This window comes from Spea bombifrons, chromosome 3 (assembly GCF_027358695.1).
Source record: "Spea bombifrons isolate aSpeBom1 chromosome 3, aSpeBom1.2.pri, whole genome shotgun sequence".
Taxonomy (NCBI): Eukaryota; Metazoa; Chordata; class Amphibia; order Anura; family Pelobatidae; genus Spea; species Spea bombifrons.
Window position 1 is genome coordinate 22002157 of NC_071089.1, and position 14322 is coordinate 22016478.

Consider the following 14322-nt stretch of genomic DNA (forward strand, 5'->3'; position numbering starts at 1 on the left):
TCACACGAGGCTAATCTCAGGCAGGAGCCATAGCTCTATCAAGCTCAACTATGGGAGCTGTTTGCTGACCACGTTCACGTTTCGAACCCTCAAGCTAAAAGCACTTTACACCATAAAATAAAAGCACTGTCTTTTTTTCCAAAAGGTTACGTCTGGAGGCCACGCTGCTCATACTTCATACACAAAACTACTGAAAGGGTTATGAAATCCTGTGTGATTTACACCCTCTTAGAGCATTAGGATATAGATCTAGTCAACTCTATACTGTAGAGTATCTACCGGTCGGAGATATATGTACATTCATTTATGAAAACTTGTTATTATATTATAGGGCATGCGTGAGCGTCTGAAGATTGTACGAGGAGCCACTAGAAGAACACCTGGCCCAAAAAGTATGTAAGTTACTAATCACATCTGGATAATGATCCCTCAAAGATTCAATTGGCTAAAGACTTATTAACTTGACCATAATTACGAGACAGAAGTGAAATCCCTGAAGGCTTCCCAACAGGATAATAAAATGGACACCCAAGAAATTATTTTAACATTGACTATGTTTATTGAGAACAAAAAAACACATGGTCTATTAGAACAGATTCATTTATACTTTGAAAGGTGGGAGAGACACAAAACCTACGTTAACTGGACAATACTAGGGTACTAGGGTTTCTTCACAGAACAATGAGTTATACTTAAGTTACAGTTAAATGAACAATTCCCAAATGAAACCATCCATTGTGTGGAGCCATGGTGTTCTTCTTGCAGGAGAAATTTGCTGGAAATTGTCTCCCATAATGTATACTTAATTGAAGTTATGCATTTCTAATCTCATAACTCAGTGTTTTGTGAATACGTACGATCAAGTGACCCAGTAAAACATTTTGTATATCAACACAAGCCGTGCAAAATAAAGGTAGGAGCTCACATGCAAGAGATGCCAAAAAGATAACACGTTAAATATCCAAAACAACTTGCTTTTGGACTTCATAGTGGAAGAAGGAAGCCAAGGTAAAGCCTGCTGTTTCCATAATCTCTGACACCTTAGAGAATAGATGCAAAAGTCCGTTTTTATCAAACAGGGTTCTCCATATGCGGTTGTGAAGTCACTTCTTCCATCTATAAGACATAGTAATAAATAGATCTACTGTAACTAAGTGCTCTGGAATTTATTGTGATTTTTTTTTAAAGAAGATCAATATAACAATGCAATTTATTGATTGGAAATAACCACCAAAGGGTATTTCCATAACCTCCGTTTGCATTTATAAACTTATATAATTAATTGTTCTTCATTCTAAAAGCTACTACGTGTGGTCTGAGCAGTATAACACTACATGCATCTGTTTGACTAAGCATTTATCAATATATTTGCGTATGCATTATAACCAATATATCAGCATATATTATTTTGGCAAATGCTTTCTTATGCATACTTAATAATAGACTTGTTTCTACATGTAACTACAGGCAGCCGAGAAAACATTTACGGCATTCTATACGAATCTCTATGGTGTTCGTGTTCTGATTATTACAACAAAACATATACGATAAACAACATTATTACAACAAGAAACATAAGAAATTAATGAAATGTGAGTAAGCTCACATATGAAAACATATCTAAATTAGAAGACTTCTTCAAAACGTTTCTATTATAATTAAATATTGTTAGTCCACTAAATTAATTTTTGGCCCTAAAAAGATTCTGTTTGTGAGTTGATTGGACAGTTATAAGGGTTCTGCCACGATATAATACGTGATGAAAAATACATAAATATGTTTATGTTTATGGTTAATCCACACCTGTGGATACATAGTTATTCTTATATGGTTATTGTTGGCATGTTACAGGATCAAAACATCTAGCCTATGGGTTGAAGAGCGTACACCTAAATCTCTACAGGCTAGAACCACCTTCTGTATGGACTTTGGTCCCTTCTAGCCTGATGGCCGCAAATGGCTTTATCTTGCAGTATAAGTACTTGATTACGCTCTTTCTGGAAGGAAAACAAATAACCTACCTAACAAATTCTCACTTACAGCAACTCAATAAACATTCTTAGTTCCCTCTGTTACATGCACACAAAAAAGTGCTGAAGAACGGTGTGTCGGGGACATTTCTGGCATTACCCTATACAGGTAAAAGCTTCCATCACTATAGTATGTTACAAATCTATTCCAATACAGCTCTTCTAGAAACCGTACCAGACAAAATGTATATAAGCGTTTACACAATGTATTGTTATGTATATCACACTGTACCTCCCCAACTCCTCCTCTTTGTAAACACACCCCCTATATCTAGAAATGCAAAGAATGGTAGAAATAAAATAAAGAAGAATCCAAAAAAAAATCCATTTACGTTTAATTCCTACGCTGTCGTATTGCATTTTAAAATACAGAACTTCATTAATCACCAACCAAGAAGAGTCAATTGTTTTAATTTATAGTGCACATGAGATATCATGAACATCGCACATTCTTTTACAACGGCATCCTAATAATATGTAAAAGTGCCCAAACCGAGGAAGGTAACAGATGTTGGATTGCAAGAATTCTCTAGCTGAATATAATTCTCTGGAGGGATTCTTGACACAATTAATTGATTCGCTGAAGGACCATCTCACACTCACCTTTCAGATCTGCTATTCCGCTAATTTGATTCTTGCTTATCTGATCTGAAGGATTTTTCTTTAACCTGGCTGAGAATGTTGGTAGATTATGACGGGAAGTTCATTGTTTCATAATAAACTTCAAGATCGTAGGGGGTGCTGCTGTTAAAAGTGCGCCGGTTCTAATAGACGGGGATTTCTGCCAGCAGCCAGCTCTGTGTAGGATTCCGGCAGTGTCTTATTTCCAACAGATTTTCTGCACATTCCTTAATAAGCTTCTTCAAAGCTGTCTGTGCCCCCAAGACAAAGTCCTGTCAGCAGAAACAGAACTCCGGTTTATTTTACAATATTTCCTTTATCTCAGACAACTATAAAATTCCCAAGCAATGCCTAGGTTTACCATCGAACAGGTATTATCGAGGCATATTCCGCTCTAATTTCCCCCCTACCTCCGCCTTAGACTGCATTATCACCGGGTTATCAGCATTTCACTTTATATTTTTTATTGCTCTTATTTGCAACCGGTTGTTCTGTTAATTCTATGCCGCGTTAACCTTTTGTTTGCCGTACAGCTGCTGAAAGCTCCGACTGCCTCCCAAATAGTAAAACTAAAGGGGAACGCTTTGTCATCTAACAAAAAAGACTTGCATCAATACCTTACTTGTGTTTTCGGTTAATCTTAGGGAATCCTTTATACTCCTGAAACCACCATACCTATCGTTACCCCGTGCCTTTTGTAATTTATAGGCACCTTTTCTTCTTTTTTTTTTTTTTTTTTATTTAGTTGTGTCCTCAGTCGAGGATGGACAGTGATTTGCAGCCTTAAGGGAATTCTGTCTCCCAGCTATTTTAGGCACAGGTGTAGTTATTGATGTGCTTCGTGATAACAGTGGAAGACTTTTGCTTCTAACGTACCGAGGTCTCCCGTGCCGTTTTATTGTGGATGATTGCTTTCTTTTTTTTTCCCGACGGTCAATACTCTATAGTTCCCTGTGTACTACTTTTTAACACTTCTGATCGTCTGGCCGGCCCCTTGCTTTTAGCAGCTATCACACTGAACTCTGCCCTCCTTTCTTCTGGCCTTAGAGATATAGAAACCTATGCACTCTGCTTCATTGTCTGCGCATACCTATCTCTCTCTGCCTTTATCAGTTCCTCCTCCTCTGTCTTAACCCGTTTGCTGCTGCACAGCTCTGCACTATTTTTAACGCTTTGTGCACCAGGGTTTTTTTTCTATTTTTCTGTAGTTAAGTGGTTAAACGTTTGCAGATCTTTAGTGTACAGGTATCTACGGTTCTTCTGAATAAGCACTTTGCATTTTAACCAGAATCTCCCAACTTCATATTTCATTCACTATAGATGTGAAAATGCATTTGCTCAGCATGTTATACTTCCCTCCTTTTAGCTATATATTTGACCATTATATGTTACTCGTTATGCTTAATAATAAATCATGTTAGATAACGTCTCATACCCTTCATTCATTTAAATCCCCCCCCTATACAGCTTCATAACCCCTCCCTTTTTTTTCTTTAACTCGCACATATCCTTGCTTCACACAGACACACACGCACACGTGCAAAAACTTTTTTTCTATTCTTCCCTAGATAGTACTTGGCAGCTTCTCCCCCCTCTTCCTATTCTTAGATGACCAGCCCATTTACAGTCCAACATCAGCTCGCCAGTGATGTGGAATTCACCGTGTCACCTCTATCATTGCCTGCTTTGTGAGTGCCATCTGAATGCATCTGAATCTCACAGGGCCCTACGTATATATGGTCCGCTTATGTGATAGAGGCTACGATCTTTTTCCTCTGTGCTATCTCCCCGGCAAGATCAGATTCCACCTCTGCTCTGTGCATCTTGATATTTTTTTTTTCTTTCACTAAGCAGCAGCTTGTGCCTAAGCCCCTTCTCCTCACCCTCCCCCTTAAACAGTGAGTGCCCTCTTCCCACCCCCTCTACTTGTGATCACTGGCCATTGGCTTGCCCGGGTCTGGTTTTCCTGTCCAGCCCCTTATGAGTGTCCATTGGTGTTGCCTACCCCCCTCCCCTTCTCTCCCCCTGGCCCTGCCCATGTTTTGTATGTCTCTGTCCATCCAGCTCTTGACGTTCAAGTTTGCAGGGACGTCACGTCCGCACTTGAACTTGCAGCTCAGGGGGGCTTTTGCCATTTTTTTCATTTCTCTCCTTCTCTATCTCTCTTCTTTTTTTTTTTCACCCCCCTCCAAAAAAAAAAAAAAAAAAAAGCCATGACGGCTGTCCCACAATTCATCTTCCCAGCACCATCTTTCTATTATTTCTAATTTATTTTGGATGTCAAAGGCATTTGATGAAGATATTTTCTCTGGAGTCTCCTTCTTTCTAACCCTGCTCTCCCGATGTGAACCGAGCTCTCACAAGCCACCCACCAACCAACATGTCTCGCCGAAAGCAAGGCAAGCCTCAGCACTTAAGCAAACGGGAATACTCACGTAAGTAACCTCCTTAAGCCATGATTTACCTGCACACGGATGTAGCTTCACAGGCGTTCATTGTAAAAGATGAAGGGGAGAAAAAAAAAAAAAGAAACTGTCGAGGATCAGATATTTAACACTTTCTTTTAATCTTTGATTTCTGAGCGAGGAGGGGAAAAAAATACTTTTTTTTCCTCTTGAGAAAAAGAGAACGAGGCAGAGAGATTCTTGATACGAGTAAAATATGTCTTGGGTGACGAGGGTGAGACTGGACACACATATCATTCAGAAGTGATCCCTTTTTGACTGTCCCTGAATGGATACAGACCGTGGAAATAGGAAAAAAATAAAAGGCAACATTGTTCTTTTCAATGAAACTCTTCTTTTCTGAGTGAAGTTTTTAAAAGAAGTAACATTTAGGTTCTAGGGTCTAGCAAAAAGATCAGAGCTTCGTGGCTTGTTAAAAGCACTGCATGCGGAAGGTCTGTGTGTGCTGATTCTGTCCTGCCGTATTAGCTGCTCCTTGAAGCCCAGGGAGACTCTGTTCTAAGGAGGGAGTCTGATCTGTGGCTGCAACAGCTCCTTTTTTTTTCTTAAAAAAAAGAAATCTTATCCAAAACTCTTCTTTCAAAACTTTGTCCTCGATCGCAGCTGGCAGAGGAAATCCCTTCTTTTTTTTTTTTTTCTTTCCTTCTCCCTCGCTCTTTTTTTTTTTTTTACTATTTTTTGGAAGATTTTCAAAAAAGTGGAAGTGGATTTTGATTGGGAAAAATCTCGTGTCTGAATGTTTACAAGCACCGCGTGTGCAGAGTCTCCTGCCAACAACTAAGACAGGAAAAGGAAAATTAATCTCTCTTGCAAAAAAAAAAAAAAAGAAAATTAAAAAATCAAATAGATGAAACAATCAAAATAAGCAGGTTTTCTGTCAAATCTAATTCCTTTGGAAAACCTACAAAATCTGAGTGGGGGTTTGTATGCGTTAATTATATCGTGGTCATCAGGGAACTAGATTAGTCTTTGCTGATCTCTTAAATTAGGTGAGTAATAACTATAGATTGTTACATTATAGAATTACCATGTGTGAGAGCACTATCACTTCTTAAAAAAGAAGACGTCTTTATACATTCAGATTTAATTTTTTTTTAAATACCAGCATACCTTGTCGAGAGAGAATTGAATGTTTGTTTTGGATCAAATTTATCAAAAAAGTAGTTTTAGATTCCCCCCTGGAATGTCTCCCTTCCCACAAGTCTAATCAATCCCTTCCCAATTTCCCAGATATTGATTAAAGCCACAGAGAAACTCATTTTGCCTGCTATATTTCTTCGACTTGAGTCATTCAAATTTAACACATTGCCTTGGTTCGGCTTCCTGTTTTGATATGAAATGCGTGTTTATACATTAGTTTTAAGACAGACTGGCAAAGTTGCCGATATGGCTATATAATATTCTACTTACTTTTGACGCTTCGCATATCTACTTGTCTTGTCCTTAATTTCCTAACAAGGTTCTGGGTTAATATTTTGCTCATTTTTAGAGATTTCTATTCTCATTGTTGGCTGCAATGTTTATTTCTGGTATTCACCCTTCCACCCCCCTCACTACACACACCCCTCCTCCTTGCCAAAGGAGTTCCAGGGGACTGATCGACTACATGAGGTTTCACTTAAGACGTGCCTTGTGATACCAGATCTGTCCACTAGGGAGCAGAGAAAGATCAGGAAACATATACAAACTTGAACCTGACCTGTTTAACATATATTCCTTCATTTTCATATTTTCTTTCTTCATGGCGGAGGTGAATCAAGGCACAATTTGTTTTGCCTCCTCATTTCTTTGTCTCCGTCTGAATTCTCTCCTTTTTTATTCGTATATGAGTGCTCTTTTTTTTTAGGGAAAAAAACAAGCCATAGTTTGAAACGCCACTTCCCCTCATCTCTAAAGGAACATATTCTAAAGAAAATTTCTAAAAAAAAAATAAAAAATAAACAAAAATTTTACCATATGGCAGCTGCTCTGTAATTTCTTGCATGTGTATACATATAATTATAAACGGTAAAATATGGGTAAAGATTTTACTTGTTAAAACATACATTAGTTTTCTAGAAAAGCTGCAGATTAAATGACTAAAGAAATGTTCACGTGAATAAGGTTATCCAGAACAATCCAGAACACATTTTCAAAAAATTCCAAGAGAACATGCCGCCGTATCTCTGTTCCCGACGTTCGGTAAATTTACTGTTTAATTTGAAGTTTAACTGTGACATGTGGATTTTTCCCATTGCCTTTTTTAAAGTTTACATTGTTCTGTTCTCTATTAACTCCGATGGAGGAAAAGCAAGAGAGCCTTGTGTCTGAGGGGGAGGGGAGGGAAACAGGTTTTTCCTAAAACAGAGAAGTTCCTTGTTGACTGTCTGATATATTTGCCTTTCATCCACGTGTTTGGACAGAGAGAGGAAGAGGGAGGGTTTGAGCTTTCTGTTCTGGCTCCCATTGTGTCTTTATTATTTGTAAAGTTCACTTCAAAAACACTACTTGCCTGGGCAAGATCTTTCGTATTTTTGTTATAACCAAGACCAGTCCAGACGCTTGATAGCATAATTATTTTGGTAATCTGCTTTGTAGCCCTTTACGTTGTCAAACCTTCAACCTTTTCCCTTTACAGCTTGGTTAGGGAACAACACTAAGCAAAAAATAATTTCCCCGGCTTTTAATTTTTTTAACCCTATGTTTAAAGGAGAATTGCACAAAGCATCACGCACACCTCTGACATTCAAAATAAAAAAATTAAATTTTGGAAGAGGTATTTTAATTTCACCTTTATTTTTTCGTGTCGGACGTATATTGTTGCATTTCGTGTGCGGTTTGCAATCGCTAGTTAAACACAGAAACGTAACAGATGTGACTTAGTACATGCATTATATACGTGTATTACATGTGGGTCTACGGAAGAAGCTAAACTGTCTGATTCCCACAGACACTGCTGCATCTGATTTTAATACTAATGACAAAACTGAATAATGAAATCAGTTTCTACTGCTATCTCTATACATCAGGAGCCAAATATATGAAACGAATGCCGTGTTGATGTACTTATTTATCAGGATGTATTCCTAGCTAATTAGAAATAATTTACGTCAAGAGCATCAGAAACGTTAAGGTTATAGATTTTATATCTGTACATCTGATGATCTTGTTATTTTCAAGAACTTTGCCTCCTATAAAATTAATTAGGTGAAATGTGGAGGGGGTAATCAGCTAACTCTGAATAAGCACTTCATTTCCTGGTTTTGATTGTATATCACGCTAGTCACTACATTCAGAAGACTTTCGCTTATTTTGTGCAGAATTCTTTTAACCACACCAAGCCTGGTCAGTATATTTGCATCTGTTCTTGATTTATATAAAATAATCTTACCTAGAAGACCTTTGAAATCGGGATGCTGCTTGTATGATTTCGTCAAAACTAAACATTTTAAGATATATAATAACATGCAAAGAGTATGGAAATGTAACCTTCTTAATAGTATGCTTGACCCAAGGAGCTAGAATGGAGGTTCTAGAAAGTCCAAGCGGTGTCCTAGTTGGATCCTAGGTGTAATACATTGTTTCTTTTATATTATTTCAAACAACTCGACTGGGAGCTAATCCAGATCTTCCCCTTCAATATTCACTCTTCGTGGGGTCGAAATAAATTTAACCTGCGTTCAATAGATTTTTGCACTTTTACTAAGATCTATTCCAATAGTCTGGAACCAAATTAAAATCTATTTTTTGATTCTCTGTGGCTTTAAGTTCATTAAAATGTGAAATTGGCAGCCTGCTAAGAAGGTCAGACTGATTAACTATTTGATAGTTATATCCAGAACCTTCATATTTTTTGGTTTGGACTGTGTTGTAATTTATGTTTAGGGGGTTCCTTTGACTCTTCGCCTAAAATACAATCATGTGGATTTTCCATTTACTTATTTTCTTTAGGACATTATTTACATCTTTAAATATGTTATTGTTTCTTTTATTGTCAATGTACAATATATATATTTTAATTAAAATAAATAAGGCTACTATTATGTATACATTTCAATAGTGACATGGTTTTAATCAACCACTAAAACCGCTACGGGCTCAATGCAGATAATATTATATCTGACAGCACTAGAATAGGTATTTTGAGTTTAAGGAATGGCCCTTTATCAGCTGTTATGAAATGTGGCATTCACTTGACCACAATGACTTTTATTTCATGGTGAACGCTCGTGTAAACAGCGTACAGAATGTATTCCAGACACCCCTTTCCTCCAATGAAAAGAAATGAATAATCTTCAAAAGCACTCCAAAATATTCCATGGAATTGTCCTCATTGTCTCTTTCTCTGGAATCTTGTTCTATTCATCAGTCGTACTCAGCAGCGACGGTAATAGTTCTACTTAGTTGTACATGGAATAATTGAGGGTTAAAATTTCTCTGGATCTTACATGTTTTGTTTCAATATATCTTTCCTAGAAAAAAAATTACTGACAGGTTCACCTCATAGTAATGATAGCATTTGCTGGTTGAAAACCTCAGCCGTGTTGATTCCTTTATCACATTATTGTTTGACAGCATATGGGCGTTCAACAAAAAAATGTGATCTGTAGGGTGTAAGCTAAGCTTAGCTACTGATTGTTTGCTTTTTTTCTTTCTCTTCTCAAGAGAGCTGATGTTACTTATTTTGTTTTTGTTTTTTTTATATTGCAGCCGAACCTGTCGAAGCCATTCTTACTGATGACGAACCAGACAACAGCACATTGGGAGCTGGAGAAGGGGACCATGACCTCCTTACTTGTGGCCAGTGCCAGATGAACTTCCCTTTGGGAGATATTCTTGTTTTTATTGAGCACAAACGGAAACAATGCAATGGCAGCCTTTGCTTAGAGAAGGCTGTGGATAAGCCACCCTCGCCTACGCCAAGTGAGTTGAAGAAAGCATCCAATCCTGTGGAGGTTGGCATCCAGGTCACACCGGAGGATGACGATTGTTTGTCAACGTCATCTAGAGGAGTTTGTCCAAAACAGGAAAATGCAGCAGGTAAATTAAATTGGAGGAGCTCCTCTATGTTTTCTACTTTCCCTTCATAACCTACGGTAGCGTTGATTCTCCTCCCAGCACAGTCTTCTATGGTTAAATTCAGAACACAGAAAAATCGATCGATTCTGGGTTTTTTTTGCATGCCAAGTGTAAAATACTCAGAATTACAGTGTGTTAGCACTTAGTACATATACAAAAAATATGTTTCCTACATGGAAATGTTATTAAAAAATGGATTTTACTATTAATTAAAATTAGTTTATCGTTATAGATGTGAACAAAATGAATGCTGGATTGATTATTCATAAAATCTATTAGTGTATTTCACAAATAACAAGACAATTCTGTACTTTGTCTATCGCTCTGTATTTTTACAACTCTTTGAGGAAGTGTGCATTGCAGGGGTTAAGAAAAGCTCCAGCTAGTCTTGGATCCATATTGGCTGTCAGCATGCAGGCTGTAATTAAACACAGCCCCATGGCATTGTGACACCCCTGACCTTGACTTTAAGATGCCATTTTCGACTGGCCAGACCAGAGTAGAGAGGGCAGTTGCTGAAGCGCACAGACATGCTTATTCGAAAAGTTTAAGGGCATGTTCGAAATTTCAAAAGGTTGGTCTGACAGGAAAGGCTGCTTTCTGCTGCTTACCTCCTCAGCCAAATGATAAATGCTTCTCTGCGCTCTCCCATGTCTCTGATGTGGTTTTGACAGATGCATCTTTTTCCCTCTGTGGCTTACACAACCTCATGCTAGATGTCCAGCACTGATTTTCTTCACATAACAAATATATATCGATAGATAGACGGATAGACAGATCATTTTATCTTTATCTGTTTATGTGAATCATTTGCATATTTTGTTAAATGCATTAAATGGCTTTACTCACATTTTAGCAAAGCCCTTGCGCAGCAAGGTTTTAAATATGGCGCAATGACGATAGCAACCTATGGAATGTTCCTTAGATTGGAACTAGATTGCTCTATAACTGTTTCATTGTAACTTTCATTCTCACTCTTCTCTCTCTCTTTCTCTCTTCCCACCCCCCCCTCTCTCTCTCTATATATATGGCCTGTGAAATACAGCGCAAACACCCAGTTGCATTAGGAGACCATTCAGAGTGAACTATACATTTCTAAATGATCTTAGTGCAGTTATGACTTTAAAACGGTTACACTGAAAAGCACTGGAATTCACGAACTGCTGCTTCAAGTCCAGACAAACCTCATTCCTATGAATAGGTCACCAGTGTATTACACTTTATGAGATCTTCTCTCTTTTGTATCTGTTGTTTTAACCTTTTAGACACAGACAATGAAATGTGAATTGACTTAAAGCCTCACAGAGATTGGGAGTGAGCACTCCAGTGCTTTATTTAGTGACACAGCCTGAAGCAGCTCTCAGTTGCATGATGGAGCTAAATCCAACTGTTTATGTTACATACCACTGCTGTCCAGCATTATAACTTGGAAGGCATCATACCCGTCAACAAGCATAGCCGTTGGGGGCTGCGATGATATACTATGGGCTATTGATGTGTGGTCACACAAAAAAATGTGAGGGCAGAGGGTTATCCAGCTTGTCAGGTGCCGGAGAGGTAGACAGCGTATTGAAGTGTTTTTGCCTTTTCTTCCCAACCTAGCAGACAAAGGGTTAAACGGAACTCTTGTTTCAAATAGATGTTGTCAGTAGCTGTTCAATGAACTTTTGTACAGAAAAGCAAGGCCCATTTTGGTTTTGTTGTCCCTTTTCCTTTGTCTAACGCAGGATTGAGCAGCATTGTAAAAAAGTGGTTGCTGCTATCCCGTTCATAAAATTAGATTTCGGCTCGTGGTAGCCACTGACAAAATTTTAGATCCCATGTCAATCCTGGGATTTCACAAATGACGTCTGTCAACTACCAAGCATAGTCCTGTGCTTACAGGTATTACCGTGTTCCACGTATCGTGTGCGCTGTCTGCAAGTAGTAGTAGTGATGTGTTCATAACTAGATCCCGTTAAAAGTTGCAAGTTGCTGAAAAGTTTTGTGAATGAGCAGGACCCCATTCATCTTGTTTGTAAATGTGATATAAATTCACACATATATATATACCGTATCTATATATATATACACGCATAATTACACAGTACAGCACATAGCAGATGGATCTGTAGAAATCGCAGGCGCTTGTAGGGTTAAGATTGCTTCCATGAAGGACCTGTACCAGTGACCATTTCCATTTGCTGTCTTTAAATTGAGGGACTTTGAGCAGAGGAGCAGGCGTGATTAATGAAACCAGCTCTTGGTGGAAGGGAATTGTAGCCTCCAGAGATCCAAAGCCATTCTAAATGGCCAAATATGGAGTAACACCACTGTGATGTAACATCATATTTACATATCGGAGAGCTCTGTTTAAAAGACAAAACACAGTATCTGTCAGCAAGGAATTAAAACCAGATGTCTTGCCACGGTCCCAAATAGGTCACTCTGTTCATACAGTTCCTCGTCGTTAGAAACTACCAAGAGATGGTTCTTTGTAACTGTTGATCATGGTGTCCATTAAGACAGAGGTGTGGGGTACTGTTATTAAATACTAATTCTGTAGTATTTCCAATAAGTAATTAAACCTCCTTGACAATTTTTGAATCCTCTTCATGTCTAATGAGGAGCCTCTAAGGCTTCTAGAATGTATACCACAGAGTTCCTTAGGGCCTATTAAGAAGTCTTGGAACTAATGCTCTCTGGAAGTTTTATAATGACTTATTAAATATTTTTGGTGCAAGTTCTCGTAAAGAAATAATTGGGTAGATACTGGCACGGCTAACTAGAATAATATTATGTTGTAATCTTATGCTCATAATGGAAACAAAACACCCCGAATTGTGCAGTCGGATGTAGAATGTAATCACTTATGAGCACATGCTCTTTTTGTATACAAGATAAAAAAAAATGATCTTCATTTCCTAATAGAAAATTAAGAGCCTTGTATCTGGAGAGTAAGCAAATTATTCACTTTCGGCATCTGTTTAGAGTCCGAAAATAGGTAGTCCTGGTGTTTGGCTAAATATTGAATTTCTATCACTCCATTTGTAAGTGCTTTCAAGGATTTTGGAAGGGTGAGATTTTTTTTTTTTACCTCTAACTTAAGTTCCATTGGGCAACCATTTGAACCTTCTAATTAAATGTCTTAATACAGAAAGGATGGGTGTCACGAATACAAACTCTCCAGAATGCTTTAAGGATCAACATTTCTCTGTTCAGGAGTTCGTTAGTTAATCCTGTTCGATGACCTTCTTTAATGCTACATATATTCTAGACCGCTGGCAGTTTTACTGTGCCCATAACCTATATACATTTATATTAACAAATAACTGAAAAAATCTAATCTAGATCCTAATATTTTTCAATCATATTTAACAGGGCTTGACAAAATGACAGATGATACTTTGTGAATCTATTTATGAGGCCTTGGGTGGTTAACCGTGTGAGAGCCAGAAGAAGACATTGCAGACAATACTAGTATGCTGGCCCGAAAATAATTAGTGGCTTTAAAATGCCAGTTGTCTTTGTAGCAGGGATATCAAGCAAAGCATGTGTAAATTTCCTTCTCTCGTTCTTAAAGGGTTAAGAAAATCAGTAGTATTTTCCTACCGCTGCCCATAATTAACCATTCAAATATCACAAGTATTTCAGCATCGCAATATCATTTGTTATCATCTATCTGTTTAGCTTTTGTCTATTTTGCTCAAAAAGGCAAAAATGTAATTTCTATGTAAAAAAAAAAAAAATAAAAGTTCCTGTATTGTGTTGAAATGAATGATTTAATTAGTATGCGGTAGTTGTGATCCTGCTTCAATGTAAATATTACAGAGAAGGCCTGTGGGCTTTGATGTCTCAGTAACTCATAGTAAATAACACAGCAATACTCACAGCATTCCGTGGCTCGAAAAAGGCATTTTCACTTATATACGGTCAAAGTTATCGAATCCATCTCAACGCTAGTATGTGCTGAACTAACTGCCGATATACCACATGTAAACTATGTTAAATAGGCAGAAACTGAACCGATTTGTACCGCTGGAAATGCAGAAATCTAAATGTACCTTGCTTTTTATATACAATTATCTTTCATGTCTTATATTATACACGGGCATATCTGCACAGGCAAGTTTATTCTTTTACTGCATTTTAAGACAAAAACAGTTACA

The 14322-nt window shown here is 37.7% G+C and overlaps 1 protein-coding gene and 1 long non-coding RNA gene across 4 annotated transcripts in view; one reads left to right on the forward strand and one right to left on the reverse strand.

Moving 5' to 3' along the window:
- Window positions 1-862: 862 nt before the first annotated feature.
- LOC128483490 (uncharacterized) lies at window positions 863-6679 on the reverse strand. The gene is made up of 4 exons (XR_008351077.1): window positions 6527-6679; window positions 5116-5893; window positions 2634-2923; window positions 863-1116 (listed from the first exon to the last, which is right to left on the reverse strand). It is a non-coding gene; the product is annotated as an uncharacterized LOC128483490 (long non-coding RNA).
- The window catches only part of BCL11A (BCL11 transcription factor A), a 72644-nt gene continuing 62908 nt past the window's right edge, over window positions 4587-14322 (forward strand). The window contains exons 1-2 of one of the 3 annotated variants that reach the window (XM_053459700.1): window positions 4587-5086; window positions 9806-10135. In XM_053459700.1, coding sequence (XP_053315675.1) covers window positions 5032-5086; window positions 9806-10135 — 385 coding nt within the window. In that variant the 5' untranslated portion in view covers window positions 4587-5031. The remainder of the gene's footprint in view (window positions 5087-9805; window positions 10136-14322) is intronic. The other 2 variants (XM_053459701.1, XM_053459702.1) reach the window with 2 other exon arrangements.